The 18,646-nt window shown below is 46.2% G+C and overlaps 3 protein-coding genes across 8 annotated transcripts; 1 reads left to right on the top strand and 2 right to left on the bottom strand.

Moving 5' to 3' along the window:
* The first annotated feature begins 780 nt into the window (after positions 1–780).
* nck1b (NCK adaptor protein 1b) lies at positions 781–13,047 on the top strand. Of its 5 annotated transcripts, XM_085938992.1 has the most exons (6): positions 781–1,047; positions 3,376–3,435; positions 3,607–3,713; positions 5,144–5,385; positions 9,592–10,331; positions 10,415–13,047. In XM_085938992.1, the coding sequence occupies exons 4-6, from the start codon at positions 5,160–5,162 to the stop codon at positions 10,613–10,615; spliced, it is 1,167 nt and encodes a 388-aa protein (XP_085795118.1). In that variant the 5' UTR covers positions 781–1,047; positions 3,376–3,435; positions 3,607–3,713; positions 5,144–5,159; the 3' UTR covers positions 10,616–13,047. The 5 variants fall into 5 exon arrangements, with proteins under 5 accessions (XP_085795118.1, XP_085795117.1, XP_085795119.1 ...); XM_085938991.1 differs by lacking the exon at positions 3,376–3,435; XM_085938993.1 differs by lacking the exons at positions 3,376–3,435; positions 3,607–3,713 and having other exon boundaries at positions 781–1,051.
* bdh1 (3-hydroxybutyrate dehydrogenase, type 1) lies at positions 12,464–15,926 on the bottom strand. 2 transcript variants are annotated; one of them, XM_085938995.1, is made up of 5 exons: positions 15,631–15,926; positions 15,228–15,338; positions 14,933–15,074; positions 14,710–14,862; positions 12,464–14,371 (listed from the first exon to the last, which is right to left on the bottom strand). In XM_085938995.1, exons 1-5 carry the CDS (start codon positions 15,841–15,843, stop codon positions 13,911–13,913), a joined length of 1,080 nt encoding a protein of 359 aa, XP_085795121.1. In that variant the 5' UTR covers positions 15,844–15,926; the 3' UTR covers positions 12,464–13,910. The 2 variants fall into 2 exon arrangements, with proteins under 2 accessions (XP_085795121.1, XP_085795122.1); XM_085938996.1 differs by lacking the exon at positions 15,631–15,926 and adding an exon at positions 15,438–15,455.
* On the bottom strand, positions 15,926–18,517 carry LOC147041652 (clusterin-associated protein 1 homolog). Its single transcript, XM_085938988.1, has 12 exons — positions 18,369–18,517; positions 18,194–18,305; positions 18,010–18,094; positions 17,751–17,930; positions 17,568–17,663; positions 17,407–17,490; positions 17,203–17,336; positions 16,971–17,109; positions 16,775–16,829; positions 16,598–16,696; positions 16,451–16,491; positions 15,926–16,354 (listed from the first exon to the last, which is right to left on the bottom strand). Exons 1-12 carry the CDS (start codon positions 18,388–18,390, stop codon positions 16,208–16,210), a joined length of 1,194 nt encoding a protein of 397 aa, XP_085795114.1. The 5' UTR covers positions 18,391–18,517; the 3' UTR covers positions 15,926–16,207.
* Between the last annotated feature and the right edge of the window lie 129 nt (positions 18,518–18,646).

Genomic DNA, 18,646 nt, shown 5'->3' with positions numbered 1-18,646 from the left:
TATTTGACATTGGCGTGCTACTGTTTGCTCTCTTACTCGTTGAAAACATGTTCCCCGAGGCCCTTATTAAATTACCCTGTCCTCTGATGATAACATGTGGCCATCTGTTACTACCCAGCGTGTGACTCACGTTGACTCCTGAGTCAGCCGGTTTGCTCTATTTCCCAGAGGGAACGTGATCTATGAGAGTGTACTTAGCAAAATATTCGTTAGAGAGCGCACCCGACTTATTTTTTATTCTCCACCCAGAGTGAGTGAACGTAATGCTTATTGTTATGAAGGTAATTTAGTTGTTTACATTATTTAAACATGACTACTATGCAGCTGGATGCATTGATGTCACACACTGACTGTCATTTTTACTCATCACAAAGCATTTAGTGTTGGTTTATGAAATAATTTCAGTTTTTAAACATTCACAGTCACGATAAACTCCATCACAATCGGAACTAATTTAATTTAATTTAGAATAAATAGTATGTCACGTTGCATGTTTGCTTCCTTAGTCAATGTTGATCACCTCAAATCAAAAAGGTGAATTTGGGAAAAAAAGATTGTACAGATTTTTTTAAAATCAAATAAGTTTACGGGAACGTAAACTTAAACTTTTGTTTTTTTCCCCATTGAAGATTAAATTGAAAATTGTTGACGTAGAACGTCTTGGCAGTGTTCCTAATAATGTGTCCAAAACCATGACGTTCGTGCTATGACGTCGACAGATGTCAAGGGGTTGACCTACAACCCTTTCGTCCAATCAGAAGGGCGTTCATTCCTAAAACCAGCCAATGGCAAGAGATGTAGGTGGGACCTGGCGTGTGAACAGATTGCGGTGAGGCTAGCTATAGTTAGCCTAGCATCAGCTAACGCCGCCGAGCTATGACATGCTTGCAAACACACAGCCATGCTACATGCAACGGCGGCTAACGTAGCCCCTTGACGTGGAGAATTCTTTAACTTGGCCGCTCTCCGACGACGTCTCCGGGCCGGTTTGGGGAGCACTGCATTGGGAGGGAGAGACAAAAAAAGGTGGCTGTCGGCGAGAAGAAGGTAGGTAAGGCGTGCCTTATAAAATCAGAGGTGCCGCAGTGAGGCTTGTTATCGAGACAAGCCCCGAGGCTAGCTCTTTTTCACTTCACCGTACGTAACCTTCCATCATCACGGCGGCTAACGTGGCTAACCAGAGGCTACTTTCTCATGTCTCCAATAACCGTATTCTGTTCCTAAAAATCAAAAGTCGTATTATTGGCGTCGCAACGTAACGCGACGTGCTTGTAAGAAGTTACCGCTGATTAAATTGTCGCAAGTGTCTTTTAATGTTTTATTTTTATTTTGTTGATGGGTAAAGAAGCCAGTTAGCATCTTCGAATGTCTAGCATTTTCCAATGAGACGCCCTAGTTGAATTCATTATTTAATTCGGAAAAAACATAATATTTATAGATCTATATATGATTCAAATGTTTTTATATGAGGTTGAAAGTTTTAAATGTCCCCAGATATTTTTTCTTTAATTTATTTGGAGCGCCAATTATTTGTATTTCTTTCTTAATGTATATATTTATGGTCAGCCTTGGTTACAGATCTTCTGTATAACTTTATCCTTATGTAGCTTTAATAGTCCCTCATAGTTTGTGTAATTATTGTCTGACTAGTTGACGATCCTCTTGACAGTCTCTCATTAAGTTTTTCAAGGGGGGGAGTGAGAGACATTTGGTCGACTTTACGCGTTCTCGTAGGAGGTTAGGAAGACCTCACACATGGATACTGCAGACCAATTTGAGTTCTTTGTTTTTTTTATTTGCCCATTGAGACATTTTGGATGTGGAACCCCTATAGAGAGAGACATATTGGATTTTTAGAGGCCGGGCGGTATTTTATTTGTTTTTTCTTGGGCTGCCAGGTCCTGCCATAACTCACTTTCTCATACCTTGAAGAATTCGTAACTGCATGGAAGCTTTATTCAGTTGGGTGTGTTGATACTGCAACAGCAACGAGGCCATTTTTTTTAAAAGCGCTAATCCACTCACCCAGAGACCGAGGTGTTGACTCTGACCAAAACTGGGCTGTTTTTTATTTTTTTGTTTTTTAGCCGTTCTGTCAGCTCAGGGCCGTTCTGTCGGGACATCGGCAGCCCCAAATCGGCCCCAACTGCGCTTATTCGTGACAGCCCAAAAAGAAAAAGCAAATGTGGCTCAACATTTCCATCGTCAGATGACAAGCTGGAGACGCGCTCCTCTACAAAGTGGCTTAGGAAAGTTTCCTTTTCAGCCATATGTTTTGTTTGAGCTTGTTTCAAGTTTCGTAAATGCTTCTAAAATCTTTAACATGTTGTGGTTTTGAAATGAATGACAAGAACATCTTGCTTTCCCTTCTCAATTTTGTATTTCTTTATTGACTCACTCTTTACATTTATTACCACCCACCTGGTGTAAAAATGAGGAAATGTGCACTAAAATGTGGTCATCATTTTGAGTTTCACAATAACACTGCATATCTAAAATGTTCCTCCGTGATTGCCTCAAACTGCTGGTAGCAATCTGTGGCCAACCTGTCTGCACGTTGTCGGTCTGGACTTTTGTTTCCCCAGCACGCAAACCTGGAATGCCTCCCCTTCTCGAGATACTCTTCCACAAGTTCCAACAGGCACACTTCCTTTTCCCAAGTGGCTTATTTAGTCCTGTCGCGACAGCACCCGGGGGCTCGTATTAGCCGGGCTGTCGGAAGCCGGCGAATTCATTTCAACAAACCACTGTCTGCTACTTTTGAAGGCAATGATGGCGTTTTCCCTGAATGCAACGAGGCTCCAATCTCTGTGGCTTGGTCAAGCACATGACTTGCATCCACACTTCCTGTCTCACAGCTGACCCAGCGAGTCTCCCATGACCCCTTTGCTGTGATGCTGCTGGGAGAATCTAGCTCCCCGCGGAGTTCAATTGCGCCTGTCCGAAGCGGGCTAAAAATCGAGGATTGTAAATCGCGGGGGCGAGTGCGCGCAATGAGCACATTCCAAAAGGCGAGAGCCCTGTGATTTTAGCGGCCTGTCACAGGGATTAGGTTACTGTCTGCCCCTGTGAGCTCACGCCGTTGCTGTGTCAGTGCCTCAGCAACCTGGCTATGCGGCAAAACACCCAACATCGCTCCCTAACAAAATTGATCCATATTTGTCCCATTAGGCTTCAGGCCTGCTCGTGACATCGTTTTTAGGACAGTCAGGGGCCATTTAGTGAAATCCAACACTGAGTTGCTTTAGCAAAGCAGACGCTGGCGCTGCAGAGACAACCGGGTCGTGCCTGCAGCTGCGGCGGGTTTCCTGGATGTGGTAATGTCAGTTTTAAAAGCAACCACCTTGTATCACAACTTGATTGTCTTGTGTTCAGTGCAAAAGTTGGCCTCCGACTTGCAAGCTTTGCCACAAGGCTCCATTTGGCTTTCCTCAGGTAACAGGAAGTGATGCGCTTTCATTTGTTTGGTTTTTGTCACTTCACTATCATTGGATAGAAAGTGAGAAAGCCACACAAAAGCCTTCATTTGCCACCATATTTAACCACCATGTGGTCTGACCGCCCATGTTGACCTTGACTTGACATTCCTTTTTGTGTTATTTTCAGAGTCCCCGCTTTTCCGGCATACCCATATAATGACCTATATTTCGCAAACGTCCAAGGTTATTTGACTTGGACCACCGACATCATTTCCTTTGTGCCCTTCATACCTGGTAAATCCCGTTTTCACCTCATCGACATGCCTTTCCGAATAAATACAACCTCTTACAGCGGCTTTTACAAGTTTCCGTGCAGGAAATTGTCCAAAAGGGGGTGCTGTTGCATACTCGCTTGACCTATTTTCAGAGTTATTATTTTGAGATGATGGAAAGAAAAAGATTCCAGCTAAAAATGAAATTTTCTCTTTTTTTTTTCAAGAAAAGCAAGGGGGGGAGGCTTAAAATGGTTAAATTAGCCTGAGGGAGGAGTTTATCCTTGCTTTACAGCGTGTGTGGCAAATGGACTGTGGATGTGACACTATTGAAGCAGTTTGACCCGTCTGCCCCGGTGTTTTAGGTTTTAGGGCTTTGGCTCACCAAGAGGCGGCCCTGGCTGGCTGTTCAGCTGACCGATTAGCTCGCAGCATCTGTCGCCGTGGTTTTTTTTCCTTTTTTTTTTTTTGATCCTCCCTTACATCTGCACGGCGGCAAGTCACTGCAGAGTTGATGTGCAGTTAGCTGCCTCGGTAGCTGGAGGGAAGTGAGACTCTGGTGCCGACTGAAATGTTGAATTATTCATTATAAAGAGAAGGAAGAGTAAAATGTCAACTGACCATGATCACGTGAGGGGATGTTGTAAGAGGATGTTTTATATTTTACCACACGACTCGGATGGATTTATGTAAAACATATGTCGGCATTGTAAACAAAGGACCACTTTGTACATATAGTGCTGTATATTTTTTTGGTTTGTTGTTTTTTGACTCTATCCCATAAATGTCTCAACACCTCCTAAAGATCTTTGAGGAAATCTCAGCTGCTGCCTTGCCATTATTTATTTATATTACCACTCGTGGCTAATCGTGCTGAAAATTACTTTAGCTCCCCGCGGTCCTCGCGTTTGCCCAAGGATCATGTTCTGCGCCGGTCCCAACGCCAGCTGTGGTTGAAACCTAGACCTAACACTAGTGGCTCAAATGAAAACCAAGCCAAGAACTCTCGATCGATGAGGTCGGCGTCTGGTCCCTTAAGTTGCGGAGGTTAAAGGTAGAACCAAGGAGCGGCTCGTGACATCGGAGCAGCCTCCTCGCTCCCGCCAATGCTAGCCGAAGCGTTCACATTAGCGCGTGCAGCGCGGATGGTGGAGTTTGTCACAAGACCTCCGATTGAATGTTGCTCTTTGTGTTTTTGGAAGCTGGTAGTGACCCTCTTGAGAATGCCTGGGGAGCAATGAGCAACTTACCCGCCTTGACTTACTACACACAGCTCAACTCGCTTAAAGAAAGCAAATGTCCAGTATTTGATTTCAAGAGTAATGACTCTGCATTCTTCCCTTTTATTGTATTTGGACAAATCCATCTGTCATTTAGTTCAAACGTCTGCAAAACGAGCTAAAATGAGATCATGTAAAAAGCTTCCATCTGTTCCTTGTGCTTTCCGTGCAGTTCCCCCTCGCGCAAGATGACGGAAGAGGTGATTGTCATCGCCAAGTTTGATTACATGGCCCAGCAGGACCAGGAGCTGGACATCAAGAAAAACGAGCGTCTCTGGCTCCTCGACGACTCCAAGTCCTGGTGGAGGGTCCGCAACGCCACCAACAAAACGGGCTTTGTGCCGTCCAACTATGTGGAGAGGAAGAACAGTGCCAGGAAGGCTTCCATTGTCAAGAACCTCAAGGACACACTGGGTAAAAGATCTCACACGTCGTTACAGGAAGCATGGTGGAGTTTGACCCGTATCTGGTGCCACAGTGTGCAAATCTCTTATCTTCAGGCTGTGGGGAACATTGTCTTCCCGGTAGCGTGGCAACGGGCCTAAACCGATTTGATCTCGCCTATGACTTTTAATGGCGCCCTTTCCGATGACCTTTTAATTTACAAGCACGGGATTGTTTTATTGCCGCACTTGGAAGCCGGCCCGTAATGTGCAAGCGCGTAACGCGAGCCTTGCCGCGACTCCCCCACCTGCCGCGCCGTTTGTCCGTGAGCTAAGCGCAGGTGAACAGCTGCACAGGCAGGCGGGCGGCGCACTAAACGCGCTCGTAGACACGCTCGGCTCTCGGGTTTACATCCGCCGAACTTGAGCTGCAGAGCGCCGAGCGGCTTGTAAAATTATAATTACAGTCGTAAGGAGCTTGTAAATACGCCAACCTGATCTATTAGAGGATTGGAGAACTTTTGAACTGGTGAATTGTGGGTGGTTATCACTTTTGTTGGGTGAGAAACGTTTTATTTAAAATAAAAAAAATACAAAAAAAAAAGTCATAGCTTCTTTCGGCGGGCCATTATGACTGTCAACCCAAATCAAATGATGTGGCGGGCCGTATCTGGCCCTCGAGCCTTGAGTTTGACACCGGTGTCCTTAAAGAATGCGTCAGGCTTTGGTGTGTGGAGTAGAAAATTCATGTAAAATTTTATTGCAGTCATGCGATGGCTCAGCAGTCCATGAATCACCCGGTTGGTAGCCCCCCCCAAGAGGATAACATTTACTTTGAATTCCAAAAATCGGCCACCCAAAAATAGCTCAACGCCTTCCTTTTACGTCTTTACATCTCATTTTCTTCTGACTTGAGCACCCCCCCCCCTCTCGCTCCTTCCCTCCTCCACCTCCTTCCTTCTTCCCCTCTCCATGAGGGCCTCCCCGGCTCTAAATCTTATTGGCTCCTCCCCGGTCACATGGTCCGGGGAGTGGGCGCCCCCCCCTCGCCCCAGCTCTCTGGGTGTTCACAAGGAATAACTCTACAGCTGCAGTGGGAAGCGAGAGCAGCCGGGAGACGGATACCGAGAGGCTGGGCGGCGGCGGCGAGCCAAAAATGGACATGGCTAACCTATTCAAACACTTCTTTCGTGAGTTCTACACTTTGTTCGGTACACGCCAGGGTCTTCCTATGACGTCGGTGGTCTAGCTTTTTTTGTAGCTTTCTTGCCGTGCCTGGTTTGACTGGTTTTCTCTTTTGCTTGTTTTGCCGTTAAACCTTTGTTAGTCAAGTCTTCTCTTGGAAACAAATGTTTGTGCTAATATGTGGGCAGAGCACGGGAAACGGGGGGGGGGGGGGTCCGACACATACACACACTGGGTGGATATTCCCTTGAAAATCCTTCTGCCCAAGCTGAAGCCTGTAATTGCCTCAGCTATCCTTCTGTCTTGCTTTTAAGTACATAGCCACGCCGCAAACCCCCCCCCCCCCCCAACCCCCTCGCTCGCTCGCTCGCTACTCGTGTCCTGCAACTCGACAGATAGCATTGTTGCTGTTGAAGACCCGCGCGCCACTTTTGTTTGGGGAACATCTCAAGACGCTCCGTTTCCTTTCATGCTCCCCCCCCCCCCCCCCTCAAGGCGTTTGATTCTGGGAGGGCCCCCACGCACGCATCGCCCGCCCGCCCGTCGGTCATGAGCTATCGCCGCTCACGTAGAACAGTGTGGTCATTGTGTCGGGTGCCATCTATCGAAATCCAACCCCCTCCCGTTCCCTCTTGCCGTCTCCTGCACCTCACAAACTTATCAGAGGAATGTCATTAGTCCGAGCCCTGTTGATCTTTTACAGGCTCTCTGTCGTGCACGCTTTTCCGTCATCTCAAACTACCCCCATGTTGTTGTCGCAACGGATTACATAAAGATCAGCTAATAAACTAGTATTTTTCCGGAGGGAGGGGGGGCAACTGGTGGGGAAGTTTGCTCTGTCCCCTCCCTCTGTTTTCCTGTTTCTCAGTGAGCGGAAACTCTAATTTGAGCCACATTTCTTACCTCCGCTGTATTGGAGGAGAGCTGGCCGGAGAGGAAGTGCACAAGTCAGAAGGAAGTTGAATCATTGTGCAGGGACTCGCATGTTCCCAAAGTTTTATGCTAGCGCCGATGGTGGAATGTCTCGAAGGCAACCAATCAAATTTGCAGTTGAAGTTTCTCATTGTCTGCAATGCGCTCGTGACAACACGCCGGCCACTTTCGAAGTGGCTGACGGCAGCCTCGGGCGGGGGGGGCGTGCTCGCTTCGTCCCCCTTTGTTGACAGCCCCCCGGATGACGTGTATAAACTGAAGAACTGATAATTATCACATCCAATGTGCTTTGTGAAGTACCGCATTGTCGTTCCACTTCATGCCTGATACCGTATTCCCTGAGGGGTGAATTCGATTTTTCTGGAGGCGTTGGGCCGTAGAGACTTTTCGATACATTATTTGAGTGGCCAAACGCATGACTTGAATGACAATGGTTTTAGTCACCTTTACTAAATCGTAATTTATGAAGAGAAGAGATGTAAGATTGTAAAAAGAAAAACGTTACTAGTGGTCATATAGGCTTTTTGGAAAAATGCTGCAATTTTCATCCAGTCCGAGTGAGCGCATTGTGTCCCAAGCTTGGAGGGGGGATGTCCCGGCTTTTTGTCAGACAGCCTGACGCGGGGTGTTGACGTCCACAGAGGAAGAGCCCTGAAATGAAGGGAAGCCGGGGGTCGAGAGGGCCGCAGACAGACAATGGACAAGCTGCCAGTAAAGGCACAAAACAAAAGCAGTTCCTGTGCGCGCCTGTTGGCCGAACAAACACCCGTCGGCGCTCGGGACACGTTCGCGCCCCCCCCCCCCCCCTCCCCCAATGGTGCCGCATATGTAAACATTCTCCTGCAGGCTTTTTGATGGTCATTAGCATACAAATGTTATGCTGACTTTCTTTTTTTTGTCATTAGAGATATGCAAATAGAAATCAATAAAGACTGCCTACCTGAAAGCTGCACTACATGCAAATTCCAACTTTTTTTTTTTTCCAATCACACTGACCCAGTTTAAGCATCTAATCAAATGAGGTGGCCTTAGGCACTATTCTGTTTTCCATGCAAAGGCTGCATACAAGGAAGCCGAAACAAATTTCTGACAAGGCGTCGGTTACCAGCCGGCCAGTTAAGCTAAAATCCCTCGGTTCAGCAACCAGAGCTGAAGATGTTTTATTTCTGCAGCGCCGACCCCAAAGACTTGTTTGGAGCTCCGGCAGGCAGTGACGACGGGGCTTCCAGCAACTCGCACCTGATAAAACATCCCATCAGGCATGTTGCGGTTGAACATGTTTCATCACTTGGAGGACAAGTGTTGCATGAGTCAGGCATGAGTAAAGCTGACCTGTTTGAAGTCTGCTTTTAAACGTGGCGCCGTGACTAATAACAGGCTCTACCTGGAAGCGGTCCTGCCTCTTTTCAACTCGTGTCGAGTTTTGTCCAGGCTTTCGGATCCCTTCCGGACAATTCGTCCGCGGCTTCTCAGAAAATGAAACGGGTCATCCATTCAGACAGCATCGTGGTGGAAAGTCCACCCTGTGTAATTTCAAACAGCTGACTTTTGATGATGCGAGTCTCGCAAACGTAATCAGAACGAGAGTTTTCCTACATCACGTCATCGGCTCGCTGATAGCGTTGAGAGCCAAGTCGTTCTGGCTCTAAGAATGATCGCACCCCCCCCCCCTCCCGCCCCCCCCCCCGGTGTACTGTTGCGTCGCTCGTTCGCACCGCTTTCGTAGGTCGCAATCGGAGTCCTGCCTGGAAGCGCTCTGCCGTCTCTCGGAAAGCGGGAACAAAAGCGTGACCCGCATCATCTGCGAACGCGCCACGCTGCCAAGTAGACATTTTTGTCCCGGTAAGACTGAGATCACAGGCGTGCCAAAGCTTGGCCTCGGGGTTTCGCCAGAGGAAGAGAGGGGTGGGCCAGAAGATCTCCTAATCCTCTTTTTTGGATTCCACTAGACCTTCAGAACTCAAATACAATCCCTCGCAGGGGGCTAATCCATTTATTTGGATTTCTCACTAAGATCTGGGCTGAAGGGAGGAGTCCAGTTTAGGGTATCTCTGGTCTGATCAATGTGTACCTTCCTGTTGCTAATGCTAACTAACTCTCACAATTGATGGTTCTCCAGGAATCGGGAAGGTGAAGAGCAGGAAGGGAGGCATGAGGGACACGGCCTCCAACGTGGACGCCGACATGTACGCAGACAACGGCGAGCGGCTGTACGACCTGAACCTGCCCGCCTTGGTCAAGTTCAGCTACGCGGCGGAGCGTGAAGATGAGCTCTCCTTGGTCAAAGGCACCCGGGTGGTGGTGATGGAGAAGTGCAGCGACGGCTGGTGGCGCGGCAGCCACAACGGACGCTCCGGCTGGTTCCCGTCCAACTACGTGACGGAGGACGTGGACGGGACGGCGGGGGGCTTGGGGGACCCGTCGGGGTCGCTCTCGGAAAAGCTGGCGGCGGTGGTGAACAGCACGGCCAACGGGAACCGGGTCTTACACACGGTGCAGGCGCTCTACCCCTTCAGCTCGGACAACGACGAGGAGCTGAACTTTGAGAAGGGCGAGGTGATGGAGGTGGTGGAGAAGCCCGAGAACGACCCCGAGTGGTGGAAATGCCGCAAGGCCGACGGCCAACTCGGCCTGGTGCCCAAGAACTACGTGACAGTGCTGGACTCGGGCTCCCACAAAACCACGGCGGGGCCCGCCGGTCCGCCCACGCCCGACTGTGACTACATTTCGCCGTCCATCAGCGGGCGATTTGCGGGCAAGGAGTGGTACTACGGGAAGGTGACGCGCCACCAGGCAGAGGTGGCACTCAACCAGCGAGGCACCGAAGGAGACTTCCTCATTCGAGACAGCGAGTCATCGGTGAGTTAATATCGGCCACCGTCCAGTGAGTTTTTCTTTTGGGGGAGAATCTCGGCTGTAAACCGATTGCTCGTGTCTTTCAGCCAAACGACTTCTCCATCTCGCTGAAGGCGCAAAGCAAGAACAAGCATTTCAAGGTGCAGCTGAAGGAGACCCTCTACTGCATCGGACAGCGCAAGTTTAACTCCATGGAGGAGCTTGTGGAACACTACAAAAAAGCGCCCATCTTCACCAGCGAGCAGGGCGACAAACTCTATCTGGTCAAGGCCCTCTCTGCCTCCTGATCCCCCCCTCCCCTCCCTCTACAAAACACAACCCCATCTTGACACACACGCTTGTAAATGACACACACACACACAAACAGAGACCAGAACACACTAACATCAAGCCTGAAGGCTTGACACGTCATCAAGACTTTGTAGGCCTGCTTGAGCATTCCAAGAGGAGGACGGACGAGAAAAAAGGCACGAAAGGAGGAAGAATGTTGGGAGTGTTGGGAGACACAAAAAAAAAAAAAGACTAAGGACTCCTGAGAGCGGACGATGGACCTCTTGGCCACTTATTTATGATGTGATCCAGATGTGTTCGCTGGCAGTCGTATATTTCCCCCTCCATAGCTTAGTCGCATTTAGTTTGTCGCAAACGTATATATATAATCTTTTTAACTGTTACTTTTTAAAATGTGACTTTTATTTTTATTTTTTTTTAACTATAGAGCAAGCCCCTCCGGTATGAAGCCCCCGGATTTAGATCTGAAGGTGTTAACATCCGCTAGTGAAGCGAGCAAAATATATTTATTGATTCTGTTGGTTTTGAAAAAAGTGGACATCTTTTGTTTGTATTATTATTATTTTTTTTGCTGTATTTTTTTAGGGGAATCCCAGAAACGTCAAAGCCACAAATGATCTCAATACTTTTTTGGGGGGGGGCTTTTGCATTATATTTATTTGATCCTTAAAAGGAGATTTGTGCATTTTTTTTTTTTTTTTTTTGCCAAATCTCAATGCAGCTCTGGAAATGGGTCTGGTGGGAAAGCCTAAGGGGGGGGCTTCAAAACATTCGTCATCTCACCAGAGCCGTGGGCTAAACCGAGTCCCAAAGATGATGTCACTGCGCTAAATTAGCACGGCTGCAGGGGAACCAAGTAAGGGAGGTCACCGGATGTGCTTGCTTGGCTGTACGTTACAAGTGGAAGAGTCCCATCTGCTGGAATTGTGTGTGGGGGGGGGGGGTGCTGTTATTTGTCTCATTGAAAGTGTCGTGTCGTAATCCAGATTGAGCGCTGCGCATCTGTGTTTCTTTGGATGATGACTTGTCCATCTGGTTAAGGAGGAAGAGGTGGTGGAAAGAGGAGCCAAGGAAGAGGAAAACGACGTCCCGTGTAGTAGAGCATCTGGAATTCTGCTCGGGCAGGGAGAAGGGGAGACTATCTCTGTGTTCTCCAGGTGAGCGATGACTCGCTAAAGAGCCCAGTCCATTCCCAGTTTTAGATTTATGATGAGCTGATCTGGCTCACATTCCAGGATGAAATATCCGGAAGGTTTATATCCAGTCAACGCCTTTTTCTCCCTGCAAAAAAAATCAACTTTTTCACAGGATTCACGTTACATTGCCCCGTTATTATGAATGACATGCATTCATTGTGACACTGCAGAGTCTTTTGAACACATTGGAAGATTTGGGAGATTTTTTTTTTTTTTTTTTTTGTAATGTGCCTTCACAGCTTTCTGTCAACCAAAGTTTTGTTATATTTGTTTTTGGCGGTCTACCGTGTTCACTTGTAATGCTGCGTGACATTTGTTTTTAAAGCAGGGGTGAGGAACATAATGGCCTTGGGGTCTTTGCAAACCTAAAGTGGCCAACTAAAGTCTGAACATTTTACTTCGCTGGCCATGCAATTTTACAAATAAACCAGTTTAACCCCAAATATGCCTCATTTTTTCCCTCCTAATGTCATGTGTATGATCCATGGAGTACTTAATAAAGGTTCTCCACCTCTGCTTTAAAGCTTTGCATGTTGCATGGGATGAGTTAATGGATGCTCATCCTTCATTTACCCCCCCCCCCCCCCCCACACTTGCCTAAAATGCCCGTTGTGTAGTTTTCAAGTGTCCTTACATTGCAAACCTGAAGTGAATGCCGACATGTACAGTTGAGAGGACGTACAAATGTGATGTAATCACGGCCGGAGCACCTGAAGTGTCACATTTGTTTGAACATTTCATTCAATTTTTTTATGTTTATTTGTTTTTTACAGTGTAACCACATACAATAGATGACCTGTAAAAGTCTCATGTAAATGTTGGGTGTTCAAATACAAGGATGACACAGAATCTGCCAACGTTGTAGATTTGAATATAACAGTAGCTTTTTTTCCTGCACCAATGGAGACGGCATGAGCAGCTGTAATGAACAAACATTTCCTTAAAAAAAACAAAACATCGGAAGCCACTTGAGACAAATATTCCAAACTAGTGTAAACGTTGGTGCTTTTGTGCTGCTTACATTTTTATTTTATTTTCCCCCTCTTCCTGTGCGCCAGAGTGAAGCAAACACATTCATGCTGATGTGGAATAGTATAAAAAGCAGTGCTGTGAAATTTATTGTCAATTGTTATGCTCTTTAAATGCTGTTTTTAACGGAGGGGAGATCGTCTTCAAGTGTTTATTACTTAGAAGAGTTTATTAATGTTTCAAAGACGTAATAAACGACATAAAACGAAGCTATGCGATTGTATTTTAATGTGCCCAAATATTCGATGTCGTTTAAATCATCTGCTGTCAGTGTTTTCAAAGGGGAACATTGATGTCACTCAAATGGGTTTGTTTACCTTTTGTATCACGTTAACCACGCCCACAACTTCCGGGTATATTCCCTTGGAAAACATTGATTGGTCCGCTCTGATTGCTAGTGACGTCGACTTTTAAACCAAAATGGCTACTCCCCGCAATGGAAGAAGTGGATGGACGAAGTAAAACTTAGAGGGCCCAATTGAGAAGCTTTCAGGTAAGTTTGAATCCCTGACGTTCTGGTGAGGCAAATAAACAAGTATGTATTCAAACAATAAGCCACATGATATTTTTTTCCATTTGTTCAGTTCCTAAACAACAGCAGCACCTGAACGCCTCAAAGTTAGCTATGTCGTCATTCATGGGCTGTATAGACGAACACTGAACTAATTTACCAGAATATTTATGCTTGCTGTTAGTTTTGGGCTCCAGAATGGAAATATTCTCATGCTAAGAGTTTAATGTTTGTATTGCACTTGACTGCTACCATTGGACCTTGTATCAAGAAATTATTGTAGAAGAGTGAACTCTAGTGGTCGTTTAGTGGTTTGCAGCCATCGCTTTAATTTTATTAACTGTACGTACTTTTCTATCGCTTTATCGCTAGCCACAATTTTAAAACGTATCATTGTGATAACATTGCATTTTTTTTTCTGTGCTATGTCTGGGGCTCCCACCAACACAATATAAAGTGCAATAATTTACTCTTTATAAAGGATTGAAATTTAAGGCTTGATCAGTGAAAGGCTTCAAGTGATGAGGAATAGCGAAGGACCCGGCACGTCGCTAGTTAGAAGTACAGCAAGTCGGAAAGCGCGGAGGGCAGGTGCGTCATCAGCTGCAATCGGATCCACCAGTGTGGCTCCATGGCATTGTACCTGGTGTACGGATGCTTGGACGTAACTGCGTCCGCCATGGCGTCCAGCACGGGACCCACGTCCTTTTGTCCGTCATTGCAATGTGAGCGCATCAGCGCCATGATCTGATCAAAGCGGGCTTTCCCGTAATCGTCCCTGATGTCCGGTGAGGCCTCGGCCCACTGTTTGTTGGCCGCGCTGGCCAAGACTTCGCGGCTCAGGATCTCCGCGGCGAAATTCCCCGGCTCCACGACAGACACTTTGACGCCCCAGGACTTCATCTCGTAGCGGAGGCAGTCGGAGAATGCTTCCACGCCGTACTTGGACACGCTGACGGGCGACTGAGCGATATTGCCCATCCGGCCGTACAGCCCGGACATGTTTACCACGCGACCTGAAAGTGAAAAATATGGGACTAGTCTGGAACCAGATGTCAACAATGCAGTAAAATTGGAGTTACAGGAAATATTTGAATAAAAATCACAATGAGGCCACAGAATGGCAGCATTGTTCCAAATATAATAGTTAAGCCTTGTGGCCCAAAGCTGAGCTGTCTTAAGAGAATTACTCCCACCAAGAATATTGCCTGTGACTTCACAAGTGAGTCACATGTTGGCGTCTTAACGGCAGCGAACCGCAAGGAATGTCTTCCAAAGCGCAGAAAAGCAAATTGTCACAACCTTGTCATTTACGATGACTGTGCGCTAATTCAGACAGATTAGTTGCGCCCACCTTTAGCTCGGCGAATAAGCGGCAAAAGCGCTTTGGTGACCCGAATGGTTCCCCACAGGTTGATCTCGGAAACTTCTTTGTAGACTTCCACAGAGGTGAACTCCACTCCTCCGAACGTGGACACGCCGGCGTTGTTGACCAGCGCCCATAAACCTGGACGGCCAACCCGAACATGAAACGTTACAAGACAAGCAAAGATGTCCTTCGACTCTGATTGTTCTACCTCTCTCTGAGTCCTCCAGGTTGTCTCGGACAAAGCGGGCGGCTCTGTTCACCTGCTCGTTGCTGCGCACGTCCAGCTGGACCACCTTCATGCGCTCTGAGTGGAAGTCCTCCAGGATCTTGGCACCCTCTCCACCTTTATCCTGCAAAGAAACTATCCTCCATTTTGTACACAGGCGCTGCAGAATTGAATTCTGTTCACAAATTGGATCCGATTAATCGTTTTATCGTAACAGCCCTAGTTACTTTGATTCTAAAACTGCCCCCCCCCCACCTCTTCCTCAGTGCACACTCACCTTAAGTAAGCATCCCGCAAAGACGGTGAAACCAAGTTTGTGCAGATGCTGGGCGAGAGTAAGTCCAAAGTCGCTGTCACAACTTGTGAGGAATACCGCTTTGCCTGTTGCCTGCACAAGATAAAACGTTCTATTCCTTGAGGCACATGTTCTCAAACTATGTTCCCCTTAACCCACTGCAATTAAAAAAACAATAATAATTAAACTCACATGGTAAAATGGCTTATTTTTTTCTTAACTCTTGACTTCAATACCATGGTAAAACTTTATTGTAGAAAAATATCTTATAGGATTTTTTTTTTATCCTTTGAAAACAGTTCATTTTAATTGGTTAGAATTCGTGTCCCAAGGCTCCGTATATGTAAATTGTTGCCCGTGATGCGTTCAGGGAACCACTTGTTACCTCCACTAGTCCTCTGGGAATCCGAGGTGTCGCAACGTACAGGACGAAAAGCAAATAGGAGACCACCACGCACTCGCTCACGCTTGCCTCCGGCACTCCCAGCAACCCCGTGAAGGCGTTCAGCAGGGCGGGCAGGCCGAAGCCTAGTGACACGGTCACGAACACGGAGAAAAAGACGAGAAGGCAGACTCGGAGCGCAGGCAGGGGCGCCATCTTAGCCGAATGATGCCTTTACGTTCCGGGACACGCCTCTCGCACAATGACATTCGATAAGAAAAAAAATTGACACTTTCGATAAGGATTAACAATTTTATTCACTTTGTTTGGTGGTTGTCATGTGTCAATACATCAACATAAATTCGTGAGGATTTGAGAAAATATAAAAAGTGAAACCGGAAGTGCATGGAAGGACCCTCTCTTTGACGTGAGCTTCATTTTCGTTATAAGTACAGTGCATTCTTTTTCCGCTATTTTCTTTGGTCTTATATTAAAACGGGTAGCCAACTAAGTTTAAAATATTTTCCCATCAAATAATGTCTCGAGTTATTTTAAGCGTACCCACAATTAGATTCTGAATTCAAAAGTCATCATCACTCTTGTCCAGCAGATGGCGTTTGGTGCCTCCCTTGGAAGTGCAAGACGCCCTCGCTTCTTGACCCCCCAAAAAGCCATCCAACCCCAGGCCCTCATCTTCTTCGTCTTCATCTCTCTCGCTCTCCTCTGACTGAAAGGTATAATTCCATACAGCTTGTCAAAATCAACTGAATGTTGGAGCAAGTTGCAGTACATGAGGGCATTTGAAATGTTTTAATAGTTTTACCTCATCACTGTCATCACCTAGCATGGTCCCAATGGCCGTTCCTAAATCAAAGAAACCATAAATAACCCCAATCTATGTAGACATTGTGATTTTTAGCTTGCTCTGGAAACTAATCACTGGCATTGGGAACATATTTTTTGTCTTTACCTGCCACAATTTCATTTAGAGGAAGTCTTGGATTAGAAGTTTGACACTCATCAGTGTCTCCTTTTAGGCCTTTGTCCTCAAGAGTGTCCTCTTCATTAACTGCAATAAATACAAAATTGGGTAATACAAGTTAGTACCACGAAGGTCAATCTGAGCTTTACTAGTTGTTTGTCTCACTCGAAGTCATCGAATCCCCATAATTCTCCTTCAGTTGTTGCAGATTATTTTCTTCCTGCAGGTATACGGAGAAACACGCTAGAACACGTTCACACTTTCCAAGTAGAGCCTTCTCATTTGATAGGCTGTTTTTCTTCCTTTCAGTATTTAACACTGCCATCATTTGTGAAAAAGAATCCTGTCTACATTCACCTACCTCAAACATCTTCTCTTGTCTGATCTGTTTTTCCTGCTGCCACTCAAGGTAATAAAAGTTTGCAAAGTTTTCCACTTGCAACTTATACTGCTCCTCCAGCTTCTCCTCGATCTTCTCGTATTCATCCATGAATAATGGCCTGAGAGATCCAAAGCAACATAGCCGTCATTCCTCCTCCTGGCAAGTCATTAACGGGAAATGAAGTCATTAATCGTTCATCGTCAAACCTCACCGGACACTTTGTAGTGTCTGGAGTCTCCTCTGATTCATCTCCAACTGCCAGTGTTTCTTTTCTTTCTTGGCATCCAGACTGGCGACGTCAGAAACAACATTCTTCATCATCACTTTGGTCTTCTCCACATTTTCCTTCATAAATGACAAAGATTTTAGGCAAGGATAGTTGACGACGCGAAAACCCGACGCCTTGGATACACACCAAGACCTCCTTGATGGCGTGTCTCAAGGCCGTTTCTATCTCGCTGATCTCCAGAGGTCTCGCAATGGCAGCCGTTCTCAATTTCTAAAAAAAAAAAAATCCCCCGAGAACTTTCTATCAATTCCTGAACCCGTCCGTGTCAGCAAATATTTTTCTCTCACCCTCAAGTCCACCTCCTTTCCTAATAAATCATACAGAGACGCTCCTTTGGACGTGGCCTCTGACGCCAGCTGCCGAGCTGCTTTCAGATCTGAAATCTCGAGGGAAATACAGAAATGATCAATTTGACGAACTATGCTGCAAAGTTTCCATGCCGTTATGAGAAGCTTCAACAAAGTTCTCACTCGAGTGCCCAGTTGAAATTTGAATTTGGTGTTTTCCTCCTCCACTCTGTCCTCCTGAGCCATCTGCTTGGTCTTCATAGCATTGTACAGTACCGAAGTGATCTTCAACATCTCTTTGACTGCGTAACCATCAGCCTGGTAAAGACGCTTGGTGTTCATTTTAATGTGAGCTTTAGTTGCCTGTCACATGAAGAGATGTAATGTTGATGAGCAAAAAAAATAAATAAAATGTTTGTACTTTTACAATTCAAGGAGTTACCATGAATTGAGCCACAGTCTTGATGAGCGATATCCGGTCTGACTCAGTGTTCATGTCGGCCGCAATTTCCATTTGAGGTTCATAACTACATTTGAGAAGAATACCGTCGTTTGGTTGGAATAAGATTCATCCTGTAATTTGCATCCTATACTTTTTTTTTCTTTCCTATTGTTTGTAAACATACCATTTAGTAAGCCATATTAAGATTTCTGCAACGAGCGTAAAGTTGGGCGTTCGGAAGTTTTCCACAGATATCAAGCGAGGGAAGCCCAAAGCTCGCATCATCTCTGTAAAGTCTGTCAAAAAAAAAAAAAAAGGTTTTAATTAACATCATCAGTGTGGCGTATATGAGTACTTACTTTGCAAGTCTCTGAAAGACATCTTGTCAATGGGCACGGACTGTTAAAAATAAAAACAACATTTTAGGAAATGCACACGTCCATTCGTTTGTTTTTGAAAAAAAAAAATGTGCACACTAAATGACCAGTCTTAAAAACAATAAAGACATGTTGTGCTTCGAATTTGTGATCTTTCTTGTTTTTATTGCAAACGTCTTGCACGACTACACAACGAGTTCAAAAGCCTTTATTTACGTTTTCGTTGCCGCAAGACGGGCCGGTACATGCCGCTCCGTCAC

Source organism: Syngnathus leptorhynchus, chromosome 19 (genome assembly GCF_054491065.1).
Source record: "Syngnathus leptorhynchus isolate UIUO chromosome 19, UIUO_Slep, whole genome shotgun sequence".
In the NCBI taxonomy this organism is placed as follows: Eukaryota; Metazoa; Chordata; class Actinopteri; order Syngnathiformes; family Syngnathidae; genus Syngnathus; species Syngnathus leptorhynchus.
The sequence above is the reverse complement of the archived record's forward strand: the minus strand, read 5'-3'. Positions and strand labels throughout refer to the sequence as shown.